Below are 17728 nucleotides of genomic sequence, written 5' to 3' on the forward strand. Positions count from 1 at the left end.
TCACAAGTAGTGCGACGGTCGTGGTGGCGGTGAAACTAATTAGCTTCTACACTTGGCGGACGACACAGCCAGCGCCAGTTCGGGGGTTGCGGGCGGTCATATCTGATGTCTGTGACCATCCCAAGGGATAGGCGGCGTGTTCTTCACCTCGTAAAAGGCAACGGCGTGTTCGGGGCTTGCTGCAGCATTAAGTGATTAGCCTGCTCTCTCTCGCTGTGGCTCTGTGGGTTGTTTATCCCCCTTTTTTGTGTTGGTGATTTTAAACCTCATTCTGGAATCATGCGACAGGCGAAGCATAAGTTAAAAAATGAATCTTAAAGACCTTCGACGACGACGCTTTGAACTGCCATCCGTCGGTGCAGTCTAGCCAGAATGATTCTTCGGAAACCAAAGGCTGGTGCACAGTATGCAAATAAGGTCTTCTAGCGTGAGTCCGACGGACCGCACACCCTGTCCCTTGCCCTTATTGCTGCAAACTTTCCTCACTCATAGATTTGCCTCACTAGACAGCTTTACCCGTGTGGACCGTGTGCTTTCTACCTGAATTCCTACGTCTCAGGGCGGAATTTATGTCAGAAGGCTGGTGAATGCTAGAAAACCTCATAAATAAGCCGCAAACGTTGACGCCTGCGAGAGACCAAGTGCGACTCCTCGCGAGCCACTTCGACAACAATATACATCGGAATGTCCCCGTTTTGCGCCCCCTCCTATGTGCGCCACTTACTGTAGCCACCCACCCGACATCACAGCACACCCTGTCGGCCAGCAAACTAGCCGCAACTTAATTAATCTCCGCTTAATTATCTATTTCCACCGCTTCCTGGGCTGGTGGGCCTGGTGAATTCCTGCTGCGCCGGGCTCTGCATCTCTCGCGCGGGCTCTGATGTGTCACGCAGCAAGGGAGTAAAAAAACACAACAACACGAGTCCTCCCGGGACTTGCAAATCATTCCTTCCGGTAGTGCCGGCGGCAAGTGATAATGATTTCATCGAGTAAAGTGTACAAGATACGACTGAAAGGCAACCCTTGCTTCCTCAACGCTGGGTGATGATCGTGGAATTGGCAAACGCAACGCCCCGGAGCGCCACGTTTCTTGCGAACTCACGTTTTCGTCCGCCGCCCGCCGATGATTCATTATGCATTCAGCGGTGTCGGCGGCTGTGGGACGTGCGAACAGCATCACCATTTGCACGGCTTCTTGGTGGGGAACCCGCAGCGGAACCCAACAATTTGTTGTGTCTACTCGTCCCGCCGCAAAAGGTGGGGCAGGGACACACGGTACCGTACGTAGCGTGGGCAAGCATCCGGAAGTAGCCCCGATGAGCCTCAAAATCAAAACAACTCTCAAAGTGGGATGCATTGTTAGATAAATTGTTCAAATTATAGAAATTAGGCTGTTGGGAAGACTAAATGTTGATTTACTTACGGGTTTTGGTGGCTTAGGACGAGATTTGCATGGTCATTTTCGGCCCGCATGAGCGACAGAGATTTGAATCGTTGTATTTAAAGGACACGGAACAGTTATAAAATTGGTGCTGTGTAAAATAAAATAAATAAATAAAATAAATACTATTATAGACATTTCAATAAATACTATTATAGAGTTTCATTATGTCTAAGCACGATTTTGACAGATCACTACTCATTCCACATGACGTTTTAAGTGTCAAACTCGACAAATACTTTTAGTATACACTTTAAAAAACGGTGTAAATATGTACAGGTTTCCTGAACTTTTGTGAAAATGCGAAGCATTTCACTAGAAAAGGGAAAACAGATTCTGCACAAATGGTGCACTATTTCCAACATTTCACTGAGTCAGTTGGCAAAACAGGAAAAATAAGCATTGGAGCGGTTCGAAACGCAATAAGGAAATTAAAAAAAGAAAGCAGCTTTCAGGATAAAATGAAATCTGGGAGGAAATCGGGTCCTGTGGATAAAAATTTGGATCAAAAAGGCATGTGTGTTTACGCCAGCAAGAAAAGTGCCTCCGTCCGAGATGTGGCTAAAAAGGTGGGATCAACTGCGACTACCGTCCATCGTGCCAAAGTATGATTATGTCTTAAGACATACAAGAAGCAGAAAAAACCGAAACGAAGTGCAAAACAAGCTGCATCTGTTAGATCAAGAGCAAGGAAATTGTATGATCAACTGCTTCATGACAAACGAGTTTGCGTCATCATGGACGATGAAACTTATTGCAAATTTGACTACAAAACTCTTCCGGGTCCTCAGTATTACACTGTTCTGGATCGCCAGAATCCTGATGATGCAGATACATCCATTTTTACTGGAAAATTCGGAAAAAAGTCAATGGTTTGGCAAGCCATTTGCGAGTGTGGCATGCATTCCGAACCGTTCGTGACAACAGAGACGATGAAATCCGAAATTTACATCCGCGAATGTCTGAATCAACGCTTACTGCCTATGATTCGAAAACATAAAGACCCGGTACTATTTTGGCCGGATTTAGCATCCGTGCATTACTCCAAGAATACGATAGCCTGGTTCCAATCCAACGGGGTTCAGTTCGTTCCGAAGAAGATGAATCCGCCAAATTGTCCACAGGCAAGAACGATCGAAACTTTTTGGGCACTTACCAAGGCATACTTGAGAAAACATGTAAAGCCAACTAACACCATTGAAATATTCGCCAAAGATTGGAAGAAAGTGTCCAAAATGATTACAAATCAATCTATGCAAAAACTGATGCGTAGTGTTCGTTTAAAAGTTCGATCATTGGCATACGGTTAATCGGGATGTAATTTTGTAAAAATGTACTGTTAAGTAAGATAACAGAGCGTTAAATACAGAAAGAAAAATGAAGTTTGCTTGTAATTTGAATTTTTGGCGTTCATTTAAAATCGTGATGTAATGGCGACATAATGAAACAGTCTATAGCAAAGGCTTAAGAAAAGGAGGTGCCACTAGCCGCAATGTACAATTCTACCAAAAACAACTGTAGAGCATAACTAGTTCAATGAAGACGAATTTGTAATTTAAAAAGTATGTTAGATTGAGTAAAGGATAAAAAACGCTGTCTATTTTCTCTTGTTCAATATGATGTTCAATAATATGACGGAGCCCTTCTTAGTCAAATATACATCATTTTCTCAACAAATCCATGAAATTATTGCCTGATTGATCTGTGATATCACTTAAATTGCAATCAATTTAATTAATAATGTTTAAAAGCAAACTTTAATCATCAACCTAGCACTACACAAATATAAAATTACTGAATGATGATGTGATGTTGAATGACTACCCCGGGAAACAGTCCGTTTTTCTATACGCAAAGAAATCCACACTCCTCTACCACTTATTTTAGGATTCCTTAAGAGTTTTCAGCAGTTCAAGGACGTAGGACGTAAAACCAGAATCCGTTTCTACAGATATCAGTTATTAATAATACCATGTAATGGTAATATTAATATTACTTAATAATTAATTAATGGTAGCATGTGCACAAAATGTTGCCCAACTAAAATTGTTGCTGGATTGTTCCAGAATAGTTGCTGTTCATTTTACTCTGAATTAATTTTGAAATTTTTCTAGTAATTTCAGACGAATTCTCTATTTTTGACCACCATCGTTGTACCACCAGATGCAGTGTGCGGCATGCGGCTGGGACGACCGCCAAACATGCGGCATGTTAATCCGACTGGCCCCCGGAGTCTTGCGGTTGTGTTCCATTGATTCGATGACCGCCTCTAATTAAAGGTGCAACCACCATCCAACGGCCCCAGCATCGAACCGATCGAATCTTCGTAATCAACGCCTCATTGCGCGAAAACACCAAAAGCAAGGCAGAGCGAGAGAGCTTTCAGAGCTCCTTTGGCGCCGGTCTTGCGGCCGGTTCCCGTGGCACCTTCGACACACCGCACCGTCTTACCGATGTTTTGAATCTCATTACATAAACAACCGAGCCTTCGGTTCGGTGTGGCACTCGCAACGACGGCGAAGCATCAACGTCAGACCGGTCCTGCGGTATCGGTAGCACCGTGATAAGACGCCCGAAACGTGCCCCTCGGGCGCCCGCGGGGGTCGCAAGTCGCAATCGCAGCATATCCGTCAACTTACCGGGCCGGTTCCGTTCCGCTCAAAGGTGTTGTGCCCAGCACATCGTCGTCCTAATGTACTGCGACAATATTTGCTCACGACCGGAAAGGTACCTCGAGCGTGCTACGCGCCTTGGCGACGGCTGTCTGCGACGGTGACTGCTTCACGACACGCGTTGTCGATGAGGTTGACAAATTTCGTCACACGGCACCAGAAATCAATATTTGTCAAAAGGTGCACCTTTCGGAGGTCTTGCAAAAATGTATGTATTTGAACAGCTTACGTGACACTCGACCGTCGACGGATGGCATATCTCTCCTATCTGCATTCCCTGGTTGAATTTTTGCTATCAAAAGTTGATTAATCAACGTCGAAATGAGCTGCTACAGCTGTTGCTTGCCCTAAATTAAGCACAGTGATGATAAATTGGATCATTCTAGGTGGCACCTGATGGGCCGACTTGGCGCAGGGCGGACTCAGGATCGAACTCAAAGAGAGAGAGATCTAAAGCTTTTGGTACTGCCTTAACAATTCGCCAAATTCTCCAGTATTCCACGAATTCCAATTGAAAACTGATGCCGCTCGCCATTCAGTATTTTTAATCAATTGGACAAAACGTTTCATTCGTAAACTTTTATTCACAGACAATTGTTTTCCGTGCACCGTAGTCCGATGCAAAAAGAGCTCCATTTCCGGAAAATTTATAATCCACTTAACGATTGAAGAATATCCTTCCATGGAACTGCTGCGGCCAATTTGCATTTGCTGCTCGTTGCTCTCCCGGTACACCACGGTGCACATTCGGCGGGGTGGAATCCAAATGTCAAGCCGATATTTAGCTTTTGATCCCCGAAAGTATCGATTAGCCTAAAACACTTTAACTTGCTACGTAGCTGCGGTGAACTTTTCACGACGACTTTGCCTTTGGCCCTTGGCTGCCTCTTGAATTCCTCTCATTCTCGATTACGGTTCGGATGACCAATCTTACCCGAAACTAACTTCATTATTTTTGCGCGACGCGTGCCTTGCGTGGCTTCGCCGAAACATTCGTAGATTACATCTAAGATTTCGGTTCTCCAGTTTCGGGATCCCGCGCGACAGCGTTGGCACGAAATGAGAAAATAGATTTGAGAGCGAAAAAGTGGCTACGAAGAATTTTGGAAGCGATGGCAATCCGGATTCCACGGTTGGCTGACGATTGTAATTAAAAATAGAACGCGAAAATTGAATTTTCATTTATTTATGCTGCTTTACGTTTCATTTACGCAAACGGAGTGCCGGCACGACCGGCACTATTAAATCGCGCCCGAGACACTGAGTTGCGATTGTGTTTCGGAGTGCGCCGTCTCAAGAGTAACCACTCGGTTAGTTGGAAGTGCTCGAGAGCATATCCCTGGAGCAGCAGTTTACAACGGCAACGGAAAACTTTATTCCGTTTTCGCAGACCGCGCCTGTAGTTCGTTCGTCGAGCCGCACACCCTGCCCCTTGCTGATGATCTTCGAAGATTCGTCCGCAAATAAGCGCACCGACTGGCATCCTGCCGAACCCTGTGGAATGCGAAGTTATTTTTCTCTGATTTTTCTTCTTCGGCTGAAGCCTTACCCGCTTAGCATTGTTCCGTATTCAGCATCATCTCCAGAGGATTATTTTTACCACCTTCCAGGGCCACCAAAAGCTTGCGTGTGCCCCTCGAGCCCCACGAAAGCAACGAAAAAGGATTAATGGAATTATGGAGGCGAACGAGGAAGGTCCGTGGAAAGGACTCAAAAATCAACCGAACGGTACCTGACGGAACGCGATCAGGGCCGGACAGTGTCGCTTTGATCAACAACCCGCCGTCCTGCCGTCGTTCGGTTTGCTTTAAGATTATCTCTCTTCGGCCTGCTAAGATTTGAATAATTTCAATTTATATGTATCATCAGAATCGGTCAAGCGTTTCGGGTCCGTTTGTAGCGAAACTAGAGCCCGGATTAATGGACAACATATCGTTCGATGGGTTTTGGTCCTTTTCGGCTTCGGCACACACATTCTTAATGCGCTTCGAACGTGCGGTATGGATGTGCGTTTGGGATGTTGGTGTTTCGGTTTCGGTTACCATCTGCAGACAAGGTCTTTTCGCAAGTCAGTGAATTCAGTGGCGTGATGTACACAAGTAAAGCAACTCATTCATGTTCGGCGCTATTGTTTCGTTCATCAGAGCTCACCCAGGGAAGCAGTGGATTGTCATACTAATTTGAAATTAGTATAGTGTTTAGAATTTTGCACATATTTCTGAAGCTAAACGACTAAGTTTTGTTCTAATTTTGATTTGCCATTTTATTGACAGAAATAATTAAAGGCTATAATTATAATTAATCGAATAAAAAGGGCATGTATTAAAGTCGTTTTCAAGTAGCATACGGGGAGGTTGAATTTTGGGAACCGCTCCGTTACAATCGCAGTGAGCAATGAACGAGAATACGATACGATTCGAAGCTTCATCGCTATGATTGGCAGAATCACTATAACTTCAGCAGCATCGGTGACTGCTCAGTTCAGTAGCTTTAATTAGAAACACAAAAGGATTGCAAATGGAACAATTCATTGTATGTTTAATTGATTGAAAATTATGATGAGATAATCTGATCACAAAGCGACACCCGGCAGCAGCTGCTCCCGTAAAACAACATAATGTTACCGTAACGTAACGTAACATAATCCGACTGGAATGCACCCGGGCAGCATAATTCGATTGATGAATCACGTTCGAGCTTCAAACGAGCAAACAGAATGCTACATTTCGCCACGGTTCATTGCGATGCAGTCAAACGCACCACCTGCAAACGGTTGGTTTAATGCTACTAGTAACTGTGTAACAAACATTTAAATGCACTAAAAAAGAAACGATAAAAAGTTGATCACACCAGAAACTCCCGCGTGTGACTGTAATAAAAGTTGTGAGTTGTTCTGTCGCTCGGCCGATCCTAAATCCGATCATCGTGGCGCGGCATTGTAAGAAACTTTGGTGGCGCACATGTGTGCCGGTTAAAGTAGGACACCATCACGTGCAGCAAAGTTAAATTCCCAACCAATGGCGCACAATCATCGAAGTTGGTGCTTTTTGCTCAATTGAACCCATGTCGATAGGGAACAAACAAAACGTCTCGAGTAATGATGGTTTAACTCTGCCGAGTTTTAATTACAGTATACAGTGTTCTTCTGTACAACATATTTATGTTGCTTTTCTGTGCCATTTCATCGATACACTCGCTCGCTCCGTAACGGTTCGATGTAAAAGTTTGACGGACAGTTTCCAGTTCTCGATCGTTCTGCAATTGTTCTGAGCATGGGCGGGTACTACGTACAAGGAAGTCATAGTTGTCGCTTTTACTTTGGCGAGAGTAAACTCCATCGAAGTATATTTCATTTTGCGAAGGTTGAGGATGGTTTTTATTGAATAGTAGGCGATTCGGCGAACTTCGAAAGTTGGGTTTCGGAAATAATAGCAAATGTTCATTGAATTACAACAGTTCTTCTTCAATCAAATAATTGAGTATTTTCTTTTGGTTTCCTTGGACATGAAAGTTTATTAGGAAACTCAACACCGTCACCGTTGATTTCAATAGTATTTATTGAACAGCTGTTGGTTATAAAATGTTTTAGTTATTCACGCGAGTTAAGAAATTCTGTTGGATTACTGTTTAATATTGATTTGTTACAGTATCGATTGAAATTAAAGTCTTACTTTCCCCTGGTATTCGATCGAGATTGCTGCAGTTACTTCGCCGCAGCATGTTATAAATCAGAAGAATATACAATTGACTATCACGGATATTTTTTCTATTTTCAACAAAACGAAATACTTTTTTTAAATTAATAAAACGCACTCGTGAAATAATAGCCTCTTCCCTTTTCAGTTAATTTTGTTTTTTTTATGAACGGACCGGGCTGTAATTATTAATTTTTTTCTCGTTGTGAGAAATTTACGCTATTTACTTTTTATTCAGCGCGAAAAACAAAATGTATAACGGTATGATATGATGGTGTTGTTTTATTTATTACTCATTCATTTTTCACATTTAACTTTTTACCAATGCACAACAATATGGCACGCCTCATTGTTGGCATTCATCCGCTTAATAGTTGTGCCTTTGATTTATGCCGCACAATAATGCCTCGTTTGCCATTGATGATTTACATGCAATCGGATGATTTACCGATTTCAACACTTTGCCGGTGTTGCTCGACATTGCGCAAGCATTTATTTCGGAATTCGCATCGCCCAAAACTCGACCAAAATGGACAACGACCAAAGAACATAACCGCAAACCAAGTTCTCGGACTCGAGGTGATGAAACCGCGTGTTAGCCATACGATGCTGTTTGCAGCATAAAAGCTCGGGACACTGAAATTTGGGCAAAACATTGCCCGAATGGAAATAAGTTCCGGAGACCGGAACCAAGAACAGCAGCGGAAAGAGAAAGAAAAAACGGGAATGATAATTAATTATCAGCCAAAGGGCCAGGAAAAACCCCGGGAAGGCCAGAGGGCCCGAATGTTCAGAGGATCCGAGCCGATTTTTCTTGTGACGGCAACGAAAAAAATATGCCACTATTTTTTCAGGAACCCTGTTTCTTGGCGGCTTACTTGGATCGGCCGGCGGATTGAGGGATCACCTCTAGGCGTATTCTTGGTCCCAAGTTGTCACTTCCTAGCCCCGTCAGTCGTCGTGTTTGATGAGTTGTTTTTCTATTCCACGGCGGCGGCGGATGCCTTTTCTTCCCAACGGGGGATCCCAACACGCCTGAGGCTCAAGCCGTTTTTCATTCTTTTGAAGAAAAAGTAGTTTAGCATCATGTTTCGGCGGATTTGATGGAATTAATTCGACCGCAAGTGCCGAAAAGAACCGAGTACCGGGGCCGTAAGTACCCGGTGGGGGCGTGAGGATTTCACAGGGGGTGGGGGGTCCGCGAAGGGGCCAATCTCCGCTTTTTTCCGCGCGGCGGCACTTTTGACCTTTTCTTCTAAAAAATGCGAGACAGATTTATTCTATCTGTGTATCCTATTTTACCTCTTTTCTCTCATTCTCGCGCAGCGAACGTGGGTTTTTTTTTCATTCTGGGTTTTTATCCCTATCGCGTCCGCGTGTTGGCGGATCATTGTCGGTTAAAGCAATTTCACGGGTTTATGTAAATAAAGCTTGGTTTAATGCTTATTTTCACCCATCCGTTATTACCGGATGGTGGCGGTACTGGTACGTCTTCGTCACCTTCGCAGCAAGCAGACAGAAACAATTACAAAATTTTTGAAGGGAAAATAAAACGATTCCGTTGTATCATCGTATTCATGGTCATAGTCGTATCTTCAAGGCTTACAACAAAAAAACAGACGCAATAACAATAAACATTGTTCTCAGCTGGTGTACCGTTAGAAAACAACAGATTAGTTTGTGCTCTACGCCGGGAAAACTCATTTGAAACACTTTTGCCTTCTCATTGAGCATTTATGCGATGTACCGTTTTAATCTAAATAATTAATTACGAACATCGTAATTCAATTAGCTTGTACAATAAATCACCCTAAATTGCTTTTTGAAACATAAACGTTCTAGGTTTGTGGTCGTGGGTTGTTTATTGATATTGTATACGATCGTCGTTTAAAACAAAATACATTTCTATCGTAATTTTGTTTCCATCCAGCTGCAAAGGGTTATTAACGAAGGTTTATACAAAAATATACAAATTAAAGCGACGTGTTCACAGACTTTTTTTATGTTTTGTGATCTTAAAGCATCTGCACAGAGAGAAATTCCTATCGTTCACAGCACAACAAAAATGAGCAAGTGCAACAGATACATAGGCTCTACAGCTTATGATTGATCACACTTTTACGCATGCCAAGCATTTCCACACTTGACGCCGGCGCTTTGTCCGTGCGTTGCAGCGAAGTCTCACGGAATCTGCATACTGATTCCAGCTCGTAAACGCTTCACCAAATAGGTGCAATTGCAATCATGAACATGTCTCGTCCGTCCAAATCGCCACCAGTCCAGCAACGTAGGAGCATCCCATTTTTTCGGCTCCTCCTAGTTGTCCTCGCACAGACTAGCACCTAGCATCACCATTTTTTATCCAGGCAATAAATCCAAAGTTCAACTTCACTCTTCTGCCTCACTTCTGTCACAACGCGCTGCGAACGTTATAAAATGCCACTCGAAGCCTTTAGCTTCCGTCACGTTTCGCACGGCTTTTCAGCGCAGTTTGCTCATCTGCAAATGGAATTTAAACGAGCAAAATTGCTACGCTTGAAGAGTGCGCAACTAACCATTTGCAAACCGTCGTGATGACATTGTGTTGCACAAAAGTTGCACCAATTGAAAAGTGGTGGAACATTAAACATCACAATTAGATTATCGATTGTTTATTCAATTTACTCACGTGGATTACGTAGGAGGTTATACTATTAGAGAACTCGAATGAATAAAAACGTAACGTTCATGTTTTCGGTGTTGTGTCAATAATTGGCAATAATTAATAATAATAAAAACTGATGGACTGTTGAGTAAATTTTACTTATTGGATATTTCGGACTGCAACTGTTCTGCGAGTTAACATGATTTCAGTCAGTTTCCAAAGTTAAATAAAATTGTCCGCAATTAGAGAGATGCATAACAGTATTAATTTCTATACATTTGACTTTTTTTTCACTTGTTTCTACAATTTCCCATTTTGGGTTCATCGTTACAGCTGCAACATTACTTATTTTCGCTTTTTAAATTACGTTTTCTCTTCGACAACAATTCAAAGACACACGTCGTCGCGTGGCGCGTAAAAGAAAAAGCACCGCCAACTGCATATCAAGATGTTCGATCCGACGGAAGCGCGGTACCGGCACGCGCCAGAAACCAAACAGAGAGAAAGAGACAGATCACAGAGGAAGAAAGAGAATAAATTATAAAAAGGTGTCATATCATACCAGCAAGACTCCGGCTAGTTGGCTGAATTTGGAATAGGCGGCGCAAGGTAAGGGTCCTTCGAGCATAGAACACAGCCAAGTAGTCGGCCATCTGGAAAGGAAATTATGGCCCGCATTCATCAAACCCAAGACCTCCGCAAAAGCCCGTACGGCCACCCCAAGCAGAGCAAGGGTGCAAAGGGAGCCCGAGAAGCAACGAAAGGAAACGTTTATGCTATGTGTGCCGTGTATGGCGCACGTACTGATAGGAAACGAGATAGTGCCATCGCCAATAAGGCACCCAGGCCTGGCCATAAAGTATACCTGTGGCCCTCGATTGGATCGCTTCCCTCCTCGTCGTCGTCCTTCGTCGACGCAGGGGTGGTGGTCGTGTGTGGAATAACATCTGAGAGCATTGTGCGAGTGAAAGATGAGCCCCAGCGCAGCATAGAAGGTAGAGAACCGACGAAAGACATTGCCCCTTGGCCACAATCATCGGCCACGATCCTTGCAAAGGAGCGAAGCTAGGTCGGCTGTATCGTCTTCGGTGTCCCGTTCTGTGTCTTGTAACGGAAAAACGTTTGTTTCGGGTACATCCTTTCGTCAGCAGCCAGAAAGGACACGCTTCCAAGGTGTTTGAACGAAATGCTAGCACCGTTATTTAGCAGATCATCTGACTCCGTGTGTGGCAACACTTTACTGTGGGATCCTGTGATTAAACAAGGGCCTGGGCGAAAATTTGGACTACTTTCTTGTACGTTTAGCAATTAATGCTGTTGTCAACACCGCAAGCAAATTGATGATCGGTCAGCTATACTCTTCTGTACTTACTGAAAAAACGAGCAACGGTTCGCTCTATCAGCAAAGATGTTTGTAGAAAACAATTTAATGTGGAAAGCCTAAGCGTTTGAGGAAATTGTTTAATAAAATATACTTAAATGCATAAAGGATAATATTCAAGAAATAAACCCGCAAATATTAAATTCGTAAAAATCAGTTCGGAAGCCAAAAGACATATGGAATATATGTATGCACGTTATTGCAATATACGTATTTTTATGTGTTTATGGACTTTTCGAAGCTTTACTAAGTTAACTAAGTTAAGTTAACGTTCGAAACAAACAACAAACCGGCAAACGGTTCGTTATGTATCGGTAGAGCAACACGGCCCAGGAAGGTCTTGAGGGTAGCTCAAGCCGTTCGGCGGTACTCTGATCTCTCTTCAAATGTCGAATAAATCTTTCGCCTTTTACTAAAGATTTCCGTGGAGAGGGATACTCTAAGGAGTCTAAAGCCAATTTTTGTTCGCCTCGATTCCGATTACGGGATCGAGCCATAATCATCTCTACAAATCGAATGAAACAACCACCTTATCGAATGGCATTATAAAGTGCCGACGATGTAAACTGGAACGCAAACTGTGCTTTAATTTAAAAAATTGTTCTCAAGTTTAGCTTAAACGATGTTTGTTTAATTCTACTATTTTTTATAACTGTTTTGTCTAAACGTAAATTTTCCTACATTTATACATTATTTGTCGGTACGCAAACGTGAACAAAACTCGTACATGAAAGTTTATTCAAAATGATAGACTCTTGTTTCACATAATAATCTGGTGACATAATAACCTAATGTCAAAAATCAACCAAGTAAATAGGAAAAGAAAGTTATGAAAGTTTAAGTAGAGTCTCTTTCTAATTTTGTTTCTACGAATGATTAACTAAAAGGAAATAAATTTAATTTTTTCAAGAGACAATTTTTAACTTAACAGATGAATTTCAACAAAATTGGATTTGGCCCAAAAAGAGAGTACATTTCATCATACGAGTACAATCGAACGCAATAAGCCCAGAGCCCATTCTGCAAGAATACTCACACGTTATAATTGATTGCGCAATTTAAGATCAACCACTTGCTGCGAAACGTAATTAATCACATCATAACCAGACCACCAAGGCTCCGGGGATCAGAAATAAATTGCGACGCACAATGCAAAGACGGTAACACTTTGGCTCTGGTTAGAATTAGAAGCTTTCAACCTAAACTTTAGGCATCAAAACTACTGGCTTGGCTTAAAATCCCTCAAAAGCATAAGCCATAAGCTGCTTTGGCATAGCTAAAAGCAGCTCACTCCGTCAACTCTGCGTCAAGAGAAGATTGATGTTTCAAAAGCCCGCCACTGGTTCGTCATGCGATCCCAGACCGACCCATTGCTCGCTGCTCGTCTCCGGAAGGCCAGCACGGATTGAAAAATTAAACGGATTAACATGTACACGCAGAGCATAGCACAGCATAAATTCCCCAGCACGGAAGAGGATCAATAGCGCCAGCGCATATCGGCGACACGCTGCAATGGGAATTGTTTTTCATTTGTTTTTAATTAACTTTTCAACCCGTCGGCTGATTCGTGTGGTTTCTATCGAACCATGGCCGGCGATCGATTTGGCCAATTCGATTCATATGTGGCCGGGTGCATAATTTCATATTGATATCGTTACGATTTATGCAAATGGTGCTTCTCGGCCCGAGGTAATGATGCATTTTAATGGAATTAAAATCATTTTGCACGTACTCCGCCTTTGGGAAGCTGGGCCCAGATACTGCGAGCCATTCGATTAACTTACTACTGGGCATGCTCAATATTTAATGGTTTCGTGTTTTCATTAAACAATTAAAAAATGTGTTAATCAGTTCATTAAATTAGCCCATATTATATAAATTCTCAGTGTACATTTGAACTGAGAGTTTGTTTAACATACCAACACACGTCGAAATCGTTCTTTAATCGTTTTTATCTACTATTGGCACTGTTGGCACTGTTGTAGGAGCAAAGGATTTTCGAAGAATTCATCATTCACATACGTGAAATGGATTTTACTTTTCATTCAACAATCAAAAGGTTTAACAAATATTCGTTCGAACATTCTTTTATTGTAAACCAACGAAATAATAAGCTAGTGCGTTGTACTCGAAAATTAAGAAAAAAAAACACAGGTAAAAGAAGTATGGTAATTGCACTGCGCTTTAAAGCTTTTCCATTCGAAAACAATGATGCTCAATTCTTATCACTTAAAGTTTACGCAATAAATTCGTTTTATTCTTTTGAAATTCGATTCCACGTGTGGTATTTCTCTAAAGCAATAAAACCATTTCGTAGGCGAAAACAAGATTCGAACGCTCCCTATCGGAAAAGGGATAGCATTAGGCAAGGATCGATTTGAATTCCGACACCCAAGCCAGATGCACTTTGTTTCAACAAAATAGAAAAGGAAAACCTGAAGAATGCATTTTTACGACTTTCTACTGACTCTGGAACCGACATTCTAACAACGCGTTCCAGCTGGAATTGAAATAGTACCGCGGTGTGAATCATTCAGCAGTTGAAATTTACATCGGTGGGGTAGCAGGCACAAAGTCCAGCATGAAGTGCAAAGTTCGCCGTTGCTTTGAACTTGGGATGTTAATATAGGACCAGCGGCATTCGCACATTATGTACGAGATGTCAATCAATGGAAGATTTTTCTTGCAGTTAATTCCGCTACCGCATGACAAAGAATGAAGGTTACAAACAGTGCGATTAGTTGTGTTGCGCCTACAAGGCATTCAGAAAAAACGACTCTAGCTAAATTTTCTTCTCAATCAAATATTCCGATCAACAATCAATTCAATTCACAGTCCGTCAAAACATCATTCGTGAACGTGCAGCAACAACATATCCAGTCAGCTAAAGGTCACAACAAGGTCCGAAAGCCTATAGGCTGGGACATTTTCTTCAAACCTCTTCACTGCACCAGGATGGTCGTTGTTTTGAAGGGAAATTGAGTTTTGGAAATTTAAATCATTACTAAAGTTGTGCCGAAACGAACTCTTCTTTGTATTCACTACTGGAGAATGTTCACCTGTTCACCATAAGCTTCCACAAGCAACATAATGTTCTTCGGCCTCCTTTTTCCAATGAAAAAGCGAAAGTAGCGAATTCCGTGAATACGTGAACTTTCTTCGGTGCAAAATCGAAAGTCCAAAAACCCTGAAAAGTAAGTTTAAAATTAATAAAACCCTGCTTCTTTTTCTTCTGCTTTGCAGCTTCACAATTGAAATAACAATCAATTCAAAATTCAAAGCCACGAAAACTTTCAACGTAACTTTAAAAGCAAATTTAAATATCTAAAAGACGAACACCTCACTAGTGCCATTCAGCACAGAGTGGCGAAATCATAAAGCTAACTGAAACATGCCCGAGAAACCAACCCTTGTTTCAGATTGTGCGAATTGCTCACCAGATGGCTCTTAACGATTCTGAGGCAGGCGCTGAGGAGCAAAACTCGGCTACAGGACCTCTTTTTAATAGGACTGAGCAAAGAAAGAAGGCGTTTTCAGGAATATTGGTAAATTTAGAAGTTTATCGATAAAAATTAATTGAAGGAAAATATGTTTATTGAACTAATGCCGCAGGATCTCAGGATGAGGATTAATAGGATCTGCCGCATGCTGAAAATCTGATCAATTGTAGAATTTGCTCTTCGGAATCCATCGAATAGTTACTGTTCACCGTACTAGTCTTTCCTACACAACGAGGGAGAAGATCTTAGCACCGGGGATCACTGGGGGAGATGTGGGTCCCGCACATCTGGAGTTTTAGTCGGTAGGAATCCGGCATACGTCCGGCACTGCCCCACGCATCTCGCCGCTACCGAAACCGAGCGAAGTTCATCAACCTTAGATATCTTTGTTTGTTTCTACTTGCGTTCGCAACACTGTTATGAATTTAATAACATTTTACTCAATGATAGAAAAACTCTTGTCGATTCTGCAGGAAAGAATTAAAAGTAAAACGGTCCAAACGGTGGAAGCTGATTTTACCGACAAAATGTGTTTGCAAGCAGTTAACGTTCAGAATGTCAAACCAATGATTGCTACTTGGTTAGAAATGGTCATTATGAAGTAGAATTCAGTTTATTGTATGACTCGGAGCAAAAGAACCTTCAAATTAGCTTCAACATTGAAGCCACTCAAATATTGTTTGTATTTCTTCGAACTTCGAAGAACTTCTAAAATATATTCAACGGCGTTTTACGCCTTTAGCAGCAATTTCCGCTCAAAAATTTCGTTTCCTTGTCGCTCTGTATAGCAAGGACGTGTTTAGCAGGACTAGCGGAAGAGAGCCTAAGACCCTATAGTATCCTTCAAGAGGCATCGGAATCCTACCCCATTACAGAGCAAGTGGTAATTTCAGTATTGATGAGTAGTAGTTTAAAAAAGGCGCGGACTTCATAGAGATACTGAATTTAGAATGCAACGCAGGGCAGTTATGGTTGGGGCTGGAAAAAGGCCGTTTTTACCTCTTTTCCGTTTGTCCACATCATGTTTGAAAAAAAGTACGCTGCGGTTGATAAAAATGTTAATAGCTTAAACCACATGCGGTGTTATTTTTTCCTAATTTCCAGTAAACACGGATTGTACAGCTCATAAAGCATTTTCACACATGCTCTTTACGATTCTGAGAATAGCTCCCCTCTTTAGCTGCTTATGTTCCCTTTTAGATACGGATGTGAAACGTGGAAATAAAATCAGGAGCTCGCGTGATCACGTGTTCAAACTCCAAGTAAGATAGCTTCCCATCACCATCCACATCCGCTTCTTCGATCACTTTTTCCGCGATTTGTTGATGCTCTTCAACCGTCAGCTCGTTGCGGGTCAGCGCCGTGATAACGTTCAGCAGGTCCGACTGGCCAATAAACCCATCTCGATCATAATCTAAAACCGGCACAGAAGCTTTTAAGGAACGCATCGGAATGATGTATTCGAAAGTCTGCAAAACAGCGTACCGTATATTTTGAATGCGTAGTACACTTTTATGTCTCTCGGGGCGTGCTCGCTGAAAACTGACAACAGGTCCAGAAAGTCTTCGAACGTGAGATTCCCGTCACCGTCGCGCGAAAACGCCTCACACATACGCCCTTTGAATGGGTTTTCCACCAACTCCGGCAATCGTTCGATGCGCTCCCGTGGCACTTGTATCGAGGACGCCTGACCTTCGGTCATTATTTGTGGCACCAGATCCGGACTAGCTTCGTGGAAGCGTTGGTGAACGCGAAGGATTTCTTTCCTCGTGAAAAACGTACAATCCTGATAGTCCTCCAACTGCTGATCGGTAAACGTCACAATCTTATTGCCCATTGCGTACTTCTTTTCACCGATGTTCCAACCTGTTAGCCGTTGAGATAACAACTAAAGTCCAATGGTGCGCCAGTCTGCTTACGAAGCTTGCAAAACGCTCACGTCACATCAAACATCACACTCTTCTTCCGGTGGTGCCACTCCTTGTTGGCGTGCCAATGCAAAGGATTGTAATGTCCTAATGACTTGTTGCTATTATGTTAGCCCCCTGCAGGAGTAAAAGGAAAAGATGTTCTCCAAGGTCCTTTTCCTACTGCACTCCGCTCCCATAGAAAAGCATGTCTCTGCCGCCCACTACAGCTCGACAGGCAGCGCTAACCCCCAGCTGGGTGTGGCGGGTGTTTCCGTGTTACTTCACAAGCGAAAACGAATTTATCGTCACGCAAAAGATAACAACCAAAAGGGGGCGAAAGGCGCTTTGACTGAAACCTTTTCCATGCATTCCTGGAACGAACGTTTTCTTTGATGGCCACAAACACACAGAGAGAACCGAACTCCGTAGGTAACAAGCTTTGGAACTGGTGTTCCAATAATGCCTATCTATCGAAATACTAT

General features: G+C 42.6%; 1 protein-coding gene and 1 non-coding gene across 2 annotated transcripts; one reads left to right on the forward strand and one right to left on the reverse strand.

The window, feature by feature from the left end:
* The first annotated feature begins 12202 nt into the window (after positions 1-12202).
* LOC128275800 (U5 spliceosomal RNA) lies at positions 12203-12326 on the forward strand. The gene has a single exon (XR_008269338.1). It is a non-coding gene; the product is annotated as a U5 spliceosomal RNA (small nuclear RNA).
* A 4206-nt stretch (positions 12327-16532) lies between these two features.
* On the reverse strand, positions 16533-17173 carry LOC128273966 (calcium and integrin-binding family member 2). Its single transcript, XM_053012039.1, has 2 exons — positions 16822-17173; positions 16533-16750 (listed from the first exon to the last, which is right to left on the reverse strand). The coding sequence occupies exons 1-2, from the start codon at positions 17171-17173 to the stop codon at positions 16533-16535; spliced, it is 570 nt and encodes a 189-aa protein (XP_052867999.1).
* Between the last annotated feature and the right edge of the window lie 555 nt (positions 17174-17728).

This window comes from Anopheles cruzii, chromosome 3, assembly GCF_943734635.1.
Source record: "Anopheles cruzii chromosome 3, idAnoCruzAS_RS32_06, whole genome shotgun sequence".
Lineage (NCBI taxonomy): Eukaryota > Metazoa > Arthropoda > Insecta > Diptera > Culicidae > Anopheles > Anopheles cruzii.